At 36.9% G+C, this 20000-nt stretch overlaps 1 protein-coding gene across 5 annotated transcripts in view; it reads right to left on the reverse strand.

The window, feature by feature from the left end:
* The window catches only part of LOC144979963 (proton-coupled folate transporter-like), a 36996-nt gene that overhangs the window by 2950 nt on the left and 14046 nt on the right, over positions 1 to 20000 (reverse strand). For all 5 annotated transcript variants that reach the window (XM_078927311.1, XM_078927312.1, XM_078927313.1 and 2 more), the window contains exons 2-7: positions 17351 to 18012; positions 15786 to 15949; positions 13395 to 13965; positions 10716 to 10833; positions 5903 to 5986; positions 2793 to 2949 (exon numbers count right to left, since the gene is read on the reverse strand). In XM_078927311.1, the coding sequence (XP_078783437.1) occupies positions 2793 to 2949; positions 5903 to 5986; positions 10716 to 10833; positions 13395 to 13965; positions 15786 to 15949; positions 17351 to 17752 (1496 nt within the window). In that variant the 5' untranslated portion in view covers positions 17753 to 18012. The remainder of the gene's footprint in view (positions 1 to 2792; positions 2950 to 5902; positions 5987 to 10715; positions 10834 to 13394; positions 13966 to 15785; positions 15950 to 17350; positions 18013 to 20000) is intronic.

Genomic DNA, 20000 nt, shown 5'->3' on the forward strand with positions numbered 1-20000 from the left:
TTCAACAACTTCTTGTCCTGCTCTACTCCACACTTCTTCGTTTTTAATTTTGGATTCTGTGAAGACATCTATTGACAAATGATTGGAGGCAGTGATGGATGGATTTAGTGGTTTTCCAAGTTTTAGAGCCATACACAGGAGGAGAGGCTTGACATTTGAATTGAATATTTTGAATTTTGTTTCCCATTTTGAATTGAATATTTTGAATTTTGTTTCCCATTTTTCATTTTTGATGCTTCCCAAATGTTGCTGAATGATTTGAAGGTTGCTCTGGCTTTTTGAATTCTAGATTTAGGTAGAAAAAACATCACAATCCTCAATTCCTATTTGACCGACTTTGAAATTAGATTTTAAGGCAATAAGGAAAAAAACAGATAAACCGTTAATGCTTCACATTAAATCCAAATAGGCGGATCTATTACTATTAACGTTTTTTAATGTTTTTGTAATTGGCTGGATAAGAGTTTTGAACTCGAATCTGTCCAATAGTCTCAGACAGACTATAAAATAAACGTTTAAAGTTTTGTGAATTGGTACGATTAATCTTAGAGATAGTAGAACTAGTGAATATTTTACACAAATGCAAACCAGCAATAGAACTATGTGAATCGTGAATATGCTCGCAATAAAAAAGAAAAAAAGGTTGGGGGGGGGGGGCGTGTGTGTGTGTGTGTGATGCCTTTAAAGTCCATTTGATTTTTTTTTACTGCAGAAAAAAGGCTTTGAGAGTACACATTAAGCATGGTGAACCCAAAGGGGATAGACCGTTTTCTTCCAAAATACTTGGATGTGTGTGTGTAATCTGTCCTTCCGAGGGCTAATAATGAATAGGTTACATATTGAATCATGAGGTGGAATAACTCTTTTATCAGAAGGATGTATAGGATTACAGGGTGTAAAAGAGTGAGGATGATCTTTCTTGACACCCAGCCTTTTTTTAGACTAGTACATTGTTCTTTTTCCTTTTCTTTTTTTTTATTTTTTTTACATTGTTATATTCACTTCTCTACATATATTACTGTGTAAGAAAAAAATATAGCATTTCTACATTTGTCCAGCCTAGAGAGCTCTCTTTATTCTAGTTCACGATGGTCCGTACATTAAATAACATCGGTGCTAGAAAAGATCCTTGAGGGACTCCATTCCTCAGTTTCCTGACTTAACTCGTGGTCACTCCTGGGGTGACGCCAAATTGCCTTTCCCCTAGGATAGAAGAGAACAGCTTAAAGGTCTTTTTGCACCTTATGATTTTTGCAAGCTTCAGCATTAGCCCTTTGCACCAGACCATGTCATAAGCCTCTTCCGTACAGTGTATAAACTTGTAGTAACTAACTGGATGGAATTGATAATGAATAACAAGTCAATGTATCTAAGAAAAAGAAAGAGAAAGGGGTTGGTTCAAATAGGGAACAGATGTAGATTCCAAAAGAACACTATCAGTGTACTTCATTTGAGATCACCTAAAAGTCTCACCCAGACACCAGCACAGGATCACATCAAGAAGAATACACTCAAATATATCCGAAAAGAAAACATAACTGAACAATTTATAACAGACGATTTACGAACATTTGACCATCTCCCTCCCAGCTAAGGACTCCTGCAAGGGGATAGAAGACAAGCAAGTGACTTGCCCACATTGGGAGGCCAAAAGACACCGACCAGTGCTAGAAGACGATGTGAACTATAGAACTAGTTACAGATATTTACTAAGATGACTATTTTTACTTTGTTTTTAAGTGTTTTATAAGGGGGTGAGGAGATTATAGATCCGGAATAAGAAAAATTAAGACAAGGTAGACTTGTTCAAATTGAGAACAGAAGATTCCACAACCAATCCAGCAATCTGCCTATAAAAAGTCCCATCCAGGCACAAGCAAATGATCCTGCTTTGAAAGATACACTAACATATATTTTATAAGTACAATATTCAAAACAAAAAACAATAAACGCACATATAATAACAGAGATGATTTACGAGGATAATAAACTATCATCTCAAACAAAACAAAAAGCAACTACTGTATAATTTTGACTCCTCTCCCCCCCCCCCTCCCCCCCTTCAGCTAAAGATCATTGGCTAGGCCAGAAAAAAACTGAGCAATCTCAATCCAGATGAAAGACGGAGAGAAACCTGGAAAGGGAAATTGACAAAGAGAGATGTAAGACACAGCAAAGCAAATGTGACCTCTTCGCCTACCATAGGAGGTTTGAAGACCTTGTCCAGGAATATGATGGCTTCAAAAAAAGAACAAAATACATTACAAACGAGGGAAAGTTTCAGAATCAATATTCAAATACCATTAACATGTAAAAATTAAAAACATTAGCTTTGAAAATAGCCAATAATGTGTCTCAGAAAAAAATGTAATGCATGGGGTGAAAGTAACCCGGGTAAGCAACGGATATATAGTCGGTGTTAGGGTTGAGTGGGTTAAGCAATGTTGACTATTCAGGTAGAGAAAATTTGGGACCAACAAGAGATGTTCACTGTAAACAGAAGTTGACTTTAAGAGTACATATTGACTTTATGCGGATTTCACTCTTATACTGATTTGAGTTTGAGGCATTGGTTAACTCACTCAATCCTAGAGATTTTTGCGACTTTTCAAAGTTGGGGAAAAAATATATTAAAAATGAGCATTTACATGTACATAGATAGTTTTATTATGAACATGTAAAAACTAAAAAGCATTAACTTTGATACTACCACGCCTATAATTTGTCTCAGAAAAATGTAAGAAATATGGATATAGTCGGTGTTAGGGTTCAGTGAGTTAAAAAATACTTACAAGTATAACAAAAAGGTGATGAAAGCAACACCCGCCATGACTAAGTAGAGAAAGCCAGGCATAAAATCTACAGTGGCTGCGTAAATTTTGTTATAAGCCACAGTCGATGCCAGGCTGCACATGACTTCTATTATGGCTACACTAGAAAACATGACACCTGTGAAAATAAAAACAAGAAGAAAAATAATGTTTTGAAATATAATTTTGGTCAGCTGCAGTGCAGCCGTTGTTTTTAAAAACACAGTACTTATATGCAATGTTAACCAAATAGCACATACTGTGTTCTTTAAACAAATGACAGTCAGTGTCAGTATATGGCAGCATAATTTTTTGTACATGCCAGGCTACACATGTCTTCTGTCAAGGCTACGTTATAAAACATGACACCTGTGGGAAAGAAGGAAATGGATATTTGTATACATTTTACTGTAAATTACTGTAAACGAGGCATAGAAGTAATATTGACAGCGCAAATCTTGTTATAAGCTGCAGTCGACACCAAACTCCACTTGACTTCTATCAGTATCGAAGCTATGAGGATGGGCTGGAAAGTTTTGCAATATCCGTAATGTCTCCCTCATTTTTAGGAATTGTATTCGTTAAGGGGTTCTATCGATGGAGAGATCAATTTTTTGAAAAAAAAATAGAAAATAAATAAAATAAACAAACCAAGCGGAAAGCCCATGGTCAGAAATGAAGGAAAACATTTTTAAACAATTGTTTACAATCTGGTTGCCATGGTCATTGCCAGCATCATGTATTTTTGTTTACAAATACAAATTAGCATTTTTTTCAGTCCTAAAATCTCGTTTATTAATAATTTTACGACATTCAGTTCTATTTTAATACAAAGATATAGCCTTCCTACAAATAACTGACAACTTAAATTTAGCAATTTATGCAAATTTAAGAAGCTATGCTATTTTTTTTAATGTCCTAATATTTGCGTTACAATTGCCCACTTTTTACACAAAGATGAAATTTTTTTCCTCTAAAAGTGGATTATTTTTTTTTAAATCTAATTTGTCAGCTATTTGGTACAACAACCTATAAAGAGAATCTGTGCAAAAAATGAATTATTTACCTATTTTAAGTGCTCAGATTTTAGAACTGAAAAATACAAAAGTGCATAAAATGCAATTTTCAAGAAAATGTCATTTAAAGTGTTCTTAATTTCAACATGTTACATATTGCTGTTGGTCAGGGATCCTTTGTAATGCGCTTTGAGCACATTAAGTGGATATTGTGCTATATAAAATCTCAAGATAAACGGCAAAGCTACATTAAGTAGTATTAATAATACCATAGCTAGGGTCTAAACATTACAAATTTTGCCATTGTTAGCCAATTTTTCTTGAAGACAGGGTGCACTAAAATGAGTTTTTTCTTCATATTTATGGGTTAGATTATGTCTTCTGGTACCATAAACATAAAATAAAATGGCTTATGTATGATTGAAGCCTGGTTTTGAAAAATGTGGAATTTTGGCGATTTTCAGCAAAATTCCAGTGATAGAACCCCTTAACCAATGTATTAAAAGGAAAGCTTGAAATCTCAGCTACAGATTGCTTGCTTTATTTTTCGACATAGTCATTGTCAAAGAGCTGTCAATGCTACACCATTTGACACATCCCAAAATCTGATGTGCTTTTACTCCACACACCAAGATTGAACAGCAGCCTTCAGGTATTTGTTGGTTTCCGTTGAGATTGAGGTACTCCAATTTAGAAAATATGAAGAAGTCAAGTCAGAAGGTGCTAGTTCGGGATCGTGGATAGCTCATACGATAAAGTCACGCTCTTCCCGGCCAGGCGGAGTTGTCGTACCAGTAAGGTCGCGTGTTCAAACCCCCATCACCGCCGCAAAATTTTAATTCTCTATTGTCTTCTGGCACTTTCCTACTACTTCATCTCTTGTAGTTCGGGACCGTAGGGTGGAGGTGGCAAAGTGGAGAAACCCATTCTTTTCAGTGCGATTTGAGTCTGTCAATCTATGTGTGGTTGAGCGTTATCATGTTGTAAAATCGCATTTTTCTTTAAGTTTTGCTTTGATCGGGTCTCCTCCTTCCAAGAACCTTACCCATGGCCACACAAGCATCACCATGTGTGTATTTAAGGGTTTTGCGGCGCTAGTAAAAAGGAAGAAAATTGTATAGTGAAAATATCCTAGAGGTACAATTAAAAGGACTTGAGGAAAAAGTAAGATAAAGGGGAATCGTTCAAATAGGGTACAGATGTAGATTTCAAGAGTACACTATCAATGTACTTAGTTTGAGATCACCTAAAAGTCTCACCCAGAGTCCAACACAAGATTCCACTACGAGGAATACACTCAAATGTTTACAAATATATTATTTAAAAAATAACAGTACATAACAGAGAGATGATTTACAATGAAAAAAATATCATCTCCCAAAACTATAACTATACAGTCGACTGTTTCCCACCCAGCCAAGGACTCCGGCCAGGGTCAGGACAAAACTAAGTATTCTCATTCCAAGACAAAAACAGAAAGCAATTGGAAAACAGGTAAAAGGGGATTGAAGACACAGCAAATACCTTCCTGCCCACTATGGGAGGTCGGGAACCCCACCTAACAAGCGTCATCATAAACACGATTCATTCTGATACTGGTATATGGAAGACATTCAGAGATTCAATAAGAGCATGTTGCTTGAATCGAATACGTTATTGATGCAGCCATTTTGACCGTCCAAGTTTTGACCGAGGTTGTTGACCACGTAATAGGACAAAAGCGATTGTGTCAGGTAGAGACGTTATAGACCTCAGACATTTTGATACATCGAAACCAATTGGTATTTATGCCAAATGTTAAGGTTCTAAGTTAAATATCTATGAAATTATAAGGAAAATAGTAAAATTTTCCAACCCACCCTCGTATATTAAAAAACCAAGACACCTGTGAATTTTATTTTATTGAAATGAATAAATATTTCCCTGAAAACCATGCATAAAATCAACAGTACAGTGACAGAGTAAACCTTGTTAGTGTTAGATAGATGAGAGAGAGAGAGAGAGAGAGAGAGAGAGAGAGAGAGCGAGCAGAGAGAGCGAGCAGAGAGAAAGAGAGGACACTACTGTACAACTTAACTTGTTTTTCGGGACCAGCCAATATTGACATAACACCTCTCGTGATTGGTATGACGTTTAACCCAGGTATCATGAGAATAGGCACTGTGGATAGGAAAATATAATATTAATATCGGTATCATCATCTTCATCGGTACCATCATTATCATCATCGTCATCGTCGGCATCTTTATTATCAACATTCATCATCATTATCATAATTACTTCTGCCAAATTATTCGTTTCTATTTCTATGATTAATGTAATGAGAGAAGTTCATCGACGTAAATCACATCGGGACCGTCTAAACTTGAATTCTTTGCATTTTTACCCGATAGAAATTATAGTAAGTCTACATATCGCACTCAAAGGAAACTTCAATGACCTCCCCCCCCCCCCCCCCCGCCCGCACACACACACATATTACATATATTTTGTTCTACTTTTAGAATAATATACTTGAGGACACGCATCCACATCGACAGCTCAGTTGTTTTAACACAGGGGGCATTCCTGTTCCCTTGTCTATACTAAAAACCCATCAGGTTGGATTCAGTCCGGAACAGACCTAAGAAGTGCAGAACCAGAAAAATGCCAAACTACCCTACATTACATCACAGAAGATGCCTTACTAAAATAACTGTAACAGAGCTCTGAGAGAGATGGACAGTGGTCTAGGAACCTCGAAACCTCAACAAATTGAGATTAGCAATCTAAGTGCTGACTTTCAGATAACGTGGAAGTAAACATTTAGTTCAATGTTAAAATAAACAATTGAATGAACTTACTTGAAAATAACGTATATCTACACATAATCATAATAAATCTGACCCCAATTTTTTGTGGACTATCAGTCAGAGTGAACTCATTTTACTCATTCTTTATAATTAATCTCATTACTCATTCTTTATCAAATTAAATTAAATTAAATTGAGCTTTTACATAGCGCAATATCCACTAAATGTGCTCAAAGCGCTTACAAGGGGTCCCTGACCAACAGCAACATTTAACATTTATTATTAATCTCATTCATTCTTTATTATCAATCTCATTCAGACAATCATCTCCTGGATAGTACATGACTTCTTGACTTAGATGCCTTTCGCGTCTCGACCGAAAGATCGGGTCGCCTTGGCTGTTTCCAGTATTTCCTGTGTGAGGTGTCTCCAATATTGCCGGTCCTCTGCTAGGGTTCTCAGATTTTCAAGGTCCCCTGCCGTTATGAGACTAATGCTTTGTCCAAGTGTTGTGAGGTTTTTGTTTAGGATCACAGGGAGTGTTGTGATCGGTCTTCCTCTGAAAAGGTTCCCGTGTTTTTGGAAGTATCCCGACATGGCTTGGTTTGCTGGTATGTTTTTGTCCCTGCGTAGTATGTGACCGAAAAGTTGCCATCGTTGTTGTAAAATGTCAAGGGAGATTGGTCTTTCTTTTGTGATCTTATAGAGTGATTCATTTGAGATCTTTTTGGGGTATTTGATGTCCAGTACCCTTCTTAGCTGTGTGCGATGGAAGGCATCCAGATGTTCTTCTTCGGATTTTGTCAACGCCCAAGTGCCGCAGTTATTACCGGACAACATGGCTGACACCTGTTGACATTGAGCTTCGGCTCAGTGGATAGTCTTATGTTTCCATTTATTCACTGTGTGGAATCTTTAATTTTTACCTGATGTGGACTAATCTTAATATTGGAACTTTTAACTTAAGATCTATTAAAAGTAACATTCGAAAGGAACAACTGTGTCAAGATTTAGAAAGTTATAAAATCGATGTGTTGTGTTTACAAGAGACGAAGATCCAAGATGGCGTCGACCAAACAATAAATGGTCACAGACTGCTGTGCTTTGCTTCCAGTTCACCTCACTATGGATGTGGATTTCTCATAAATAAAAACTGCAGGGATTTGACTAGTGACGAATGGAATGTTTCGGACAGAATATGTGTTCTTGAGCTTAAGTGTAAGATCAATTCAAGGAACCAGAATAACGATAATAAAGACGATCACGGTAAGAAGACGTTCACTATCTCAATCGTAAATGTTTACGCACCAACAAGTCAACGCGCAAAACAATACCCAGAGGAAACTGATAAATTTTACAAAGACCTAGACGATACACTGAACAAAATAGGAAACAAATCAATATTAATAATTGCTGGAGATTTTAATGCCAAAGTAGGAAAACGTCTCGACAGTGACACACTATGTTTAGGATCATACTCAAAAGGAAAACGTAACGATAACGGAGAAAAATTAGTCCAGTTCTGTGAACAGAGAAAACTTTTCATAACAAACAGTGCTTTCAACCACCCATCAAGACACCAGACAACATGGGTAGGACAAAGGAAAGACCAAACCCAAGACAAAATGATAACAATACACAACCAAATAGACTATATCATATGTCGACACCGCCATAAACACTACTCAACCAACTCGCGATCATACGGTGGTACACTGCTAACATCCGATCACAAACTTGTAAAAACGAATTTCAACATAAATGTGTACAGACAACGAAGACAGAAAGGTAAAACGGCAGTCAAAATAAACACGGCAAAAATAGTAAATGAGCGAGAATGTCGCATTCATTACCAATATGAACTTAACTCAAGTCTATTTAAAATAAAGCAAAACAGCAATCCAAACAATGAATGCAAAGAGACGCAAGTGGCAATGAAATATGCGGGGGAAGAAAGTGCAGGCTCTATTAATACAACTAAGAACAAACCAAATCGAACGCCTAACATCGCTATTAACGATCTATCGCGGCAACAAAAAGAACTTAGGATCAGGATACAAAACACGAAAGACTCGGAAGAAATAATAAACCTGAAAACGGAACGAAACAAAATACTGCATTCAATTCGATCACTTACAATAAAACACAGAAACGAGGAATTAGACAAAAAAGTGGAAGACATAGAAAAGTCCAAAAATAACGCATCGTCTATGTTCAAAGCGACGAAATCTCTGAACCGAAAACCATTCGAGAACCCAAAACTGCAGGATAAATTTGGCAAACAGACAACAAATCCCAACGATATCCTTGACATTGTAACTGACCACTTCCAGCAGAAATTTCACAAACAAGTCTCACAAATATCGCCCTTCTCAGGAAACCCTAGAGACCTAAACAACCGCATCACAACAACTGAAGTTAGAAATAGCATAAAGTGCCTAAACAATAACAGATCCCCAGGCGAAGATGAAATTCCCGCTGAATTGCTGAAATGCGGTACCCTCTCCCTGGATCTGAGCATTGCAAACATAATGAACAAAACATTCTCAACACACAAAGACTGGGACATAAACAGCGGTGTCCTAATTACAATACAAAAACCAGGAAAAACGAAAGGACCCGTAAACAACCTGCGCCCAATAACATTACTGAATACCATAAGAAAAACACTGTCAACTATTGTCCTCAACAGAATTAGACCGAAAATAGAAAAATATCTATCACATAGCCAAAGCGGGTTTCGCCAAGACCGAAGCACAACATAAATGGTTGGCAGCAAAGGCACTCAAAGAAAACATATCCATAACAATAACCGGAATCGATATGTCCGCAGCCTTTGATACGATCGACAGAGGAAAACTTTTGGAGATATTAACAGAAATAGTAGACGAAGACGAGCTCCGAATAATCCGATTTCTCCTCAGCAACACAAAGATACAACCAAGGATATACGGGGCCACAAAACAGACGCAGTTCGAAAGTAACATCGGGACCCCCCAAGGAGATAGTCTGAGCCCGATTCTGTTCACAATATACTTAGAACACGCTCTGAAAGAAGTTCGAAAAGTCATTCCAAAACCAACGACTCATATTGAGAATGCAATCCCTAGAGAAATCGCCTATGCAGATGATGTCGATTTTATTGGATCAACACCAGCAAATATAGACATCATACAAAATACCCTCATGAAATATAACCTCCAAGTCAATGCCAATAAAACCGAATTTACAACAATATCGAGGAACAAAGAGGAATGGAAAAGAACAAAGAAAGTCGGCTCACTAATTGGAGACACCGAGGATGTACAAAGAAGAAAACAGCTATCAAACGCCGCACTCAGTAAACTCACCAATGTATGGATTAGAGGTGACAAAATAAAGAGAAAAACCAAACTGAAACTGTCAACGCCCAAGTGCCGCAGTACATGAGCCAAATAAATATTGTTGCTTTGTTATTTCTTTGTAAATTGGGCGTATTTATTATGCCAACTAACTCTGTGTAAATGACTGTACGGTCAGAGGAATACTTTTAAAATATTTAACATACGATCAACATTTAATTCTCCCCCTAAGCAACCATTACAATTACCATTCAGACGAAGATGATGATAGAGATAATGATGATTAAAAATATCCCTACTGACTACCATATTACTGTCACTGGCACAACTGCTCATGCTGCTGCTGTTGCCACTACTACGACTACTACTACTACTACTACTACTAGTACTACTACTACTACCACCACCACCACCACCACTACTACTCCTACTCCTCCTATTCCTATTACTTCTGCTACTACAACTACTATTACTAGTACTACTACTGTTACCACTAAAATTCTACTCCTCCTCCTCTTACTGATACTGCTACTACTAATATTCTTAACACTACTACTACTACTACCAATACTATACTCCTCCTATTCCTATTACTTCTACTACTACAACTACAACTACTACTACTGCTACCATTAAAACCACTCCTCCTCCTCCTCTTACTGATACTACTACTAATATAATAATCTTACTACTACTGCTGCTGCTGCTACTGCTACTACTATTACTACTATTACAATTACTACTACGACTACTTACCCAAGAACATCTGCCAAGTGTTTCTAACAAAGGCCTCTAAGGCCAAACTACCAGCCACAAATAGCATTCCAATCATGGAAAGAACCTCATCACTAAAACAGCCTATACAACGACAAATCTGTTTGGAATAAAAATTTATCATTTATAACCCACCGCCTCAAAATGGTATTATGTTTGAGTGTTTAAAGAAACAAAAAACTTGAGGTTTTCAATAGCGCATTATCTACTAACCATGCTCAAAGAGCTTTACAATTACAATGGGTCCATGACCAACAGCAACACGTAATGTGTAGAACGAGACATGATGCCTGTTAGAAGATATTACAAGAGACAACCCTGTTAATGGCCAGGTACTCATTTTACACCTGATTACAGTGAGAGAATGTGATTAAAGACCCTTTTCCAAGGACTCAACTATGCGCCGAGCGAGGCTCGAATCCAAGAGCTTGTGATCCAAAAGCGAGTGTCATACAACAAGACCACATAGCCGCACAAGATGATAACAATAACAATAGAATATAATAAGAGTCAAAGATATGACGTTTAGATTAGGTGCGACTAGTGGTCTTGTGGTATGACACTCATTTTCGGATTGGAAGGTTCTGGCCTCGAGCCTCCCTCGACGCATAATTAAGTCCTTGGAAGAGGCTCCTTACTCACATTCTCTCACCATACTCAGGTGTAAAATGAAAACCCAGCCGTAAACACTAGCATTGTCTCTATCGAAAAAAAATGTAATATCGCCGAACAGACGTCATGTCTCATTCTATTTGTTACGTGTTACTTTTGGTCAAGGCCCCTTTGTATAGCGTTTTGAGCACATCTTGCACTATATAAAAGCTCAAGTTTTCTTTTCTTTTAAAGCTTGAGATTGAGGTGATAAATTAGGGGGCAGGCACTGGTATAAGATCGAGATCTGAAAAAAAGTGTGTATGAAACGGTGCCAAACTAAACCGGGGAAAAATACAAGAAAAGAACCATTCCAAAAAAATCAGCCTGCCTCAACAGGCGATTGAACCTTAGGCCAGAAGTTACCCGATAGTTAAGATGATTTAATGCTCTATATTCTTCACAGGGGTAGGCAGGTGTTTCTGCCGTGAACCCTCAATACACCACAAAACAAACAAGGAACACAACCGGAAGAGGATGAAACCATTGGAGTAGCTCCATTTTTTTTGTTGTTGAAAATATATAATGTAAAATATAACGCAATCTCCACTAAACGTGCTCAAAGCGCTTTACAAGGGCCCCTGACCAACAGCAACATTTAACCTTTAGGACGAAACATGATGCCTATTAGGTGACATTACAATTTTTTCCAACATAAACAATGTTGTTAACGGCCAGGTACTCATTTTACACCTGATTACGGTGAGAGAATGTGAGTAAAGAGCCTTTTCCAAGGACTCAACTATGTGCCGAGGACCTTCGGATCTGAAAGCAAGTGTCATACCACTAGACCACATAGCTACACAAAATATCAAAGTGACAAATTAGGAAACAGACACTAGTGTAAAATAAAGACCTGAAAAAAATGTGAATGAAACAGTGCCAGACAAAACAGAGATAAAAATAAAGTCAAGGCAGGTTGATTTTTCTTTCTTTTTTTTTTTGGGTGGGGGGGGGGGGGGATATGGTTAACTTTCTTTTATAATATCGTTATGTGCGCCATGTGCATATATGCAGGTCTGCCATCAGATTGCAATCATGGGTCTAGTTTTAACATTCTTGTAATGGACAATATGTTGCGTCATTTTTTGAAATTTCCATTACAACAATGAGCCCATAATAAATTTGGTTATCAGACCTGCAAATAAGTGTACATCGGTTAGCAGACATTTGGTCATATTCATGACTTTGACCATCATAGATTGTTGCTTTTTGTTTGAGCTTTCACAGAGCTTATACATTTTATATCTGATTAATGATGGGAAAAAAAACACTGAGCTTTGGGAAAATAGGTATTACAGTTGGATCCAGAATGTGAAACGCTGCTTCATCGGACCAGTCACTTAATGTGACCGACTTGTCTGAGACAGATTTTTTTCTATACAATCTCTACTGGTTAATTGGAATGCACGCTGGTTAATTGGAATGATTTTAGAGCCCTATTATCCTTTGTTTGAAAAAAACCCCACAAATTTCTAATGCGCGCTCTTGAGGTCCCACAGCAGCAGTAGGGACTGGTTCAAAATTTCAAACGTTGGAGTTTGTTTTTTAAAAAAGAGGGTTTTACAACGCTTGCAACACAGTTATGTCATTTCAGTGCCAGTAAAAAGGAAGAAAATGGGATAGTGAAAAAATTATAGAATTACAAGTAAAGGTACCCGAGAAAAGGTAGGACGAAGAGTCCCAAATGGTGCATAGTAAAGTCCATGGAAAAGGCTCTTTACTCACATTCTCTCACCTTACTCAGGTGTAAAATGATTACCTGGCCGTAAACAGCGTTGTCTCTGTCCGAAAAACTGTAATATCACCTAACAGGCGTCATGTCTCATCTTATATGTTAAGTCGTTGTTGGAGAGGGACCCCTTGTATAGCGCTTTGAGCAAGGATAGTGGATATTGTGCAATACATTTTTTTAAAAAGCTCAAAAAGCTCAGGTAGCCTCTAATTGCATACTGGATTGAGACGCTCGAACTGCATTGTATGGATAAGGAAATAAAAAAACAAACTTACACCGAGGTAGATCAAAGCAACGATGGATACAATATTACTGAGAGCAACGTAGTATCCTATATACGCTGCGTCCCAACACAATGGCGAGTGCCTCTGATAAAGTGTGTCGTTTGATCCAAGGTTCGCAGTATTGACAACGCTTGCGAAAAATATAAGCAAAGAGAATATCAAACTGAGCCTCTTTCTCTTTTCGCCATCTTGGGAATATAGGAGTACTATTCCAGTCATATAGTTCCAGATCCTCTTCAACGATATTTTCTGTTTAGGCACAGGAAGGGTTTCAGGCATACATATGAAAGCAATTAGAAATGACATTCCCACATGTGCAACAATAACTGAAGTGGCGGCGATGTATCCAACGTGTTTGATAAGTAGCCCAATCATAATATTAGCTGCGGCATACATAATCTTCCCGAGGACCATGAGAATGGCGATACCGAGGATTCGACTACTTTTATACTTGCTGATATCAGCTGTGATAGAAAAACAGGCAATATTGATCAAGTAGAAGGATCCTCCGAGCCCATTGATGCCGTAAGCAAGGTAGAACAAGTTGGGGTCAAGCTTGAATCTGATGATTGGATAAAAAATAATATTATATGTAATTAGCTTGAATTAGGTCAAAGACAGGGTATAAATGTAAATAATATATAGAATGAAAAATGAAATGTGAGAAGAAGGAAAATGAGTAGACAGTGAGGAGAAGGAGGAAGTGGAGGAGGAGGATAAGAAGAAGAAGAAGAAGAAGAAGAAAGAAGAAGAAGAAGAAGAAGAAGAAGAAGAAGAAAGAAGAAGAAGAAGAAGAAGAAGAAGAGAAGAGAAGAAGAGAAGAAGAAGAAGAAGAAGAAGAAGAGAAGAAGAAGAAGAAGAAGAAGAAGAAGAAGAAGAGAAGAAGAAGAGAGAAGAAGAAGAGAAGAAAGAGAGAAGAAGAAGAGAAGAGAAGAAGAAGAAGAGAAGAAGAAGGAAGAAGAAAGAAGAAGAAAGAAGAAGAAGAAGAGAAGAAGAAGAAAAGAAGAAGAAGAAAGAAGAAGAAGAAAGAAGAAGAAGAAGAAGAGAAGAAGAAGAAGAAAGAAAGAAGAAGAAGAAAGAAGAGAGAAGAAGAAGAAGAAGAAAGAAGAAGAAGAAGAAGAAGAAGAAGAAGAAGAGAAGAAGAAGAAGAAGAAAGAAGAAGAAGAGAGAAGAAGAAGAAGAAGAAGAAGAGAAGAAGAAGAAAGAAGAAGAAGAAGAAGAAGAAGAAGAAGAAGAAGAAGAAGAAGAAGAAAGAAGAAGAAGAAGAAGAAAGAGAAGAAGAAAAGAAGAAGAAGAAGAAGAAGAAGAAGAAGAAGAAGAAGAAGAAGAAAGAAGAGAAGAAGAAGGAAGAAGAAAAGAAGAAGAAGAAGAAGAAGAAGAAGAAGAAGAAGAAGAAGAAGAAGAAGAAAAGAAAGAAGAAGAAGAAGAAGAAGAAGAAGAAGAAGAAGAAGAAGAAGAAGAAGAAGAAGAAGGAAGAAGAAGAAGAAGAGAAGAAGAAGAAGAAGAAGAAGAAGAAGAAGAAGAAGAAGAAGAAGAAGAAGAAGAAGAAGAAGAAGAAGAAGAAGAAGAAGAAGAAGAAGAAGAAGAAGAAGAAGAAGAAGAAGAAGAAGAAGAAGAAGAAGAAGAAGAAGAGAAGAAGAAGAAGAAGAAGAAGAAGAAGAAGAAGAAGAAAGAAGAAGAAGAAGAAGAAGAAGAAAGAAGAAGAAGAAGAAGAAGAAGAAGAGAAGAAGAAGAAGAAAAGAAGAAGAAGAAGAAGAGAAGAAGAAGAAGAAGAAGAAGAAGAAGAAGAAGAAGAAAGAAGAAGAAGAAGAAGAAGAAGAAGAAGAAAAGAAGAGAAAAGAAGAAGAAGAAGAAGAGAGAAGAAGAAGAAGAAAAGAAGAAGAAAAGAAGAAGAAGAAAGAGAGAAGAAGAAGAAGAAGAAGAAGAAGAAGAAGAAGAAGAAGAAGAAGAAGAGAAGAAGAAGAAGAAGAAGAAGAAGAAGAAGGAAGAAGAAGAAGAAGAGAGAAGAAGAGAAGAAGAAGAAGAAGAAGAAGAAGAAAGAAGAAGAAGAAGAGAGAAGAAGAAGAAGAAGAAGAAGAAGAAGAAGAAGAAGAAGAAGAAGAAGAAGAAGAAGAAGAAGAAGAAGAAGAAGAAGAAGAAGAAGAAGAAGAAGAAGAAGAAGAAGAAGAGAAGAAGAAGAAGAAGAAAGAAAGAAGAAGAAGAAGGAAGAAGAAGAAGAAGAAGAAGAAAGAAGAAGAAAGAAGAAAAGAAGAAGAAGAAGAAGAAGAAGAAGAAGAAGAAGAAGAAGAAGAAGAAGAAGAAGAAGAAGAAGAAGAAGAAGAAGTTGACTTTAAAGTGGTTTGTTTATATATATATATAAGCTCTCTTTTGTATGCGGCTTACCTTACGATGCATAGAACCATGGCCATTTTACATGTGTAGCCCAATAGAGATGAGATAAGAGCTGGTCTCCTTCCAACAATGTCCACAAGAGCACCATAAAATATACACATGAAAATGGCAGGAAAGCAGGAGGCGAAGGAATAATACATGGTTGAAATGGACACCTATAACAGAATTAAATAAAGGGAAGCAACTTAACTTGGAAGACGATAGTCTGGAGATAAAACACTTAACCTCCTACATTTTAGCTTAAAAACACTCAAAACATCGATTTGACAAGATGCTTCCAATTCTGAAAGTAAAAAAATTTAGATTTCTTGGAAAACTTGTAAATAAATAATTGTGCTCCTATTTAACTTCGAACACTTATTCACCATTATGAAACCAGTCGTAATTTAAAAACTTCTGATTTACATCTGCTAAATCTCTAGTGTTTCCTGACAAATCCTTTGACCACCATGAAAAAAAAAAATATATACTGTAGTCTGTAGTATCGATTGATCCCAGAGCCCAATTGACAACTCATTGTCAATGGAAATTGGCAGTGCTCAATAATACATGATGTGCGCCAAGTTGATATTGGAAGTGACAAAAATTAACTAATGGCAAAAATCAAACTATGTAATTATAAGGAAGGTAAAAATTAGCATTACCCGAAACCAATGTTTAGATGTTAGAAAATTACAGCAACTTTCTATCAATCAATAATTTTCCACTGTAAAATAGTTAAAATTGTCACTATAAATATAACATGATTATTGCTTGTTATTATAAAGCCTAATACTGGACGGCAGAAAAGATTTTCGGTGCCTCTCTGTTTTAGTTGAAATAGAGAAAGGGCGACCACTCCTTCCTGACATAATAACTGATGGTCTTAGAGGATGATGCTGGTCATTTAATATTTTAGTTATTTTACTCATACAAAATTTCTCATATAAAAGATCTATTTTTTAATACTTGAAATTATTTTGTACCTTTCCACTGCTAAGCAATCGCCTCTCCAAGCTGTTATACAAAATGACAAGACACTTTCGATTACTGCTTTATAAAATAATGTGCAGAGGGTTTTATCTATGCTAAACTGAGAAAATTTTGATTAAAAAAAATAAGTACATCTATACATCTTATACTTAAATATTTTCAAGTGTTCATCAAACCACTCAACCAAAGAAACACTGAATGCCTTTGTTAATTTTGATCTTCAATCTTTAAATTGACCTTTCATATAGCGCACTATCCATTAAACATGCTCAAAGCGCTTCACAAGGGGTCTCTTGTCAACAGCAACATTTAACATGTAGGATAGGACATGACGCCTGTTAGGCAATATAACAATTTTTTTTCTGACAGAGACAATACTGTTAATGGCCAGGTACTCATTTTGCACCTGAGTACGGTGAGAGAATGTGAGTAAAGAGCCTTCTCCAAGGACTCAACTATGCGCCGAGCAAGGCTTGAACCCAGGACCTTCCGATCCAAAAGCGAGTGTCATACCACTAGACCACATAGCTGCACAATCTCTTATTCTATTTTCTATGGCAGGTCTAAAATGTCATCATACTCACCCTGGCTTGTATACGGTCGTTTTCAATGACCCAGGGATCACTTTTATTCTTATTGCACAGCCCTCTATCTGGTCCGCTGTGGTTTTGGCTCTTACTATGTCCACTTTCATCGGACCATCTGTCCAGGAGGTATTGAGCTATCACAGAGTCGTCCGTGTAAGCCACGTGACACAATATCGTTATTAAAGATAGCAGAATGCTAACTCTTGCCATTGAATAACCCTCTTGTGACGTCGTTTCGGCTGTTGTGCCATCTGGGACATTACGAGGATCATTGATGTCACTACGAACTCCTCTTCTTCTGTCGTTGTGAAGAGTTACCCCATTTCCAACAACAGTGTCCCCTTGAATATTAAGCTGAGCATTATCATTTGCATCGGTGGTATCTGAAGTTATTGGCATTGTCGTTGTAGATATGGCTGTTATCGACCCAGTTCCTACTCTTAATATGAACTGCTCAGCACTAACAATAATTTTTACACATTTTCCACTGAATTTTCAATCACATTATTGTTTTGAATTTTTTTTTTTTTTTTTTTTTGCTTTAAAGAGGGAATCATCTCATTAAAACTTAACCTCTAAACTTTTGTACTGAATTGTCAAGTTATTGATTTTCTGTCTGATGAGTTGTATCGGCTTTCAATGCTCTGCTTAATTTGAATCTGAAATAAAAATAAAATCTATGAGTTACCAAGCAGTAGACATATATACAATATGATAAAATTATAAAAACAAAAACCATGAAATAATAGTGCTCAACTTTTTGATAAAAGGAGCTATTTATAAAATATTTCAAGAATAATTATGATCAACTTCTACAATATTGTTTCGAGCATTCGCTCTCATCCTGATGAGAATGTTCGAAACAATATTATTGACGTTGATCATATCTAATTATACTTGAAATATTATATTATATATTATATATATATATATATATATATATATATATATATCTTTAGTTGCCAAGCATTCTGGAAGAAAAAGAAATCCCAGTTGCCAAGCCTTTTGGCCAAAATGGACAAAAATTGAGTGCTTTCAGAAGAAAAAAAGCACTACAAAAAACGCCTAATCATCATATATACTTCATATTTTCATAGGTAGGCCTATATAAGAAAAGATGTAGGTATAGTTTGACGTAATGTGATATGCAAATTAGGTCACATGACCTTGGCGGCCATCTTGGATATCTAATGAATTTTCATTTTTCATGCATTTGTGTGTTTATGGGCCTGAATCTCCACCATATATGAATAAAAATGTGATGTTTTTTTATTGTTGTTGAGGGGAGGCCTTCCGAAAGCTCCTACATCCCCAGTATTCTTGTACTAGTAGGGGGTTTGGGAGGGGGGGGGGACTAAAAAAAAAGTTTGCCCCCTCCCAAACCCCCTACGAGGACATTATAAAAAAACCCAAGAATACTGGGGATGTAGGAGCTTTCGGAAGACCTCCCGTTGTTGAGTAATGATTGAATAAAAAGTACAGAAAATATCATCTTGATCTCTTCATTTACTGTATTTTGTGTGTATGTGTGTGTGTGTGGGGGGGGGGGGGGGGGAAAAAATAAGTGACATTATATCCCCTCCCAAAACATCAGGAAATAAAAGCTGAAAACTCTTCACAGGCATAACCTTTTCTTCACTAAACCCTACCCTACATTCCTAGCTCCAGAAATATTTTCAACCTCAATGAGCCATTCAGCTGGATTACGAGTCTCTTCATGTCTCAATACATTCCAAACCATTGGTTACCATCACCTACAGCATTTGTGCCACGCCCCCTTCTGTTTACATTCTATAAATTGTCCCCACGATCCCCTGGAACTGGAACATCTCATCACTACTGTCTGACCCTATCTCGTCACTCAATGTCCGTAATCTCTAATTCTGATAAAAATTCATCTCCCGAGTCACCATAATGTCTATAAACATCAATCTATTCATCTGATTCCATTGTGGAATACAAACAAAGCCTTGGTAACGGAAAATTACGAAAAAAATACAATGTAAAAACCCGATTTTAAATCATGTATGAATGAACGAGAAAATGCTGTCAAAAGCCGTCACCATCTAAATTAGTGTCGAGCGGAAGCCTCGATGATACCTCAAGTCATCGGCCACCAACACTCAAAACTTCCCGAACTCGATGACCAAGGAAAAGTCGGGAATTCCCGAGAAGTAGCACTTCAACTGAGCTTTGGATGGCTTTTTTGTATTAAAACTTAAAATACATTAAATAAATTCACTTTGTATAATAATAAAACATTGATACCTATATCCATTTTGATCTATTTACGACGTTTGTGTTTTGTTAGCTGTTTAAAATATGATATAACGTCAATACCCAATACCAATGACTAGGTATTGAATGAAAGCACCGATGACTAGAGCGATGCTCGAGACTTTTTTGAGTCTCGAGACTCAAAAAAGCATCGAGACGCAAAAAAGTCTCGAGCTTCGCTGGAATCATCGCCGACGAGAGAGGGGTGAACAATGCAGATAGTACACATTGTTAGTAAAGCGTGCGTCGCTCGCGCAGTATATATATATACTTCTACATTGTTTCGAGCAATCGCTCTCATCCTGATATATGAAATAAAAATAAAAATTGTGAGTTGCCTGCCAGGCGCCATATATATATATATATATAT

Source organism: Berghia stephanieae, chromosome 9 (assembly GCF_034508935.2).
Source record: "Berghia stephanieae isolate SIO BIC M18660-M18661 chromosome 9, UCSD_Bste_1.3, whole genome shotgun sequence".
Taxonomy (NCBI): Eukaryota; Metazoa; Mollusca; class Gastropoda; order Nudibranchia; family Aeolidiidae; genus Berghia; species Berghia stephanieae.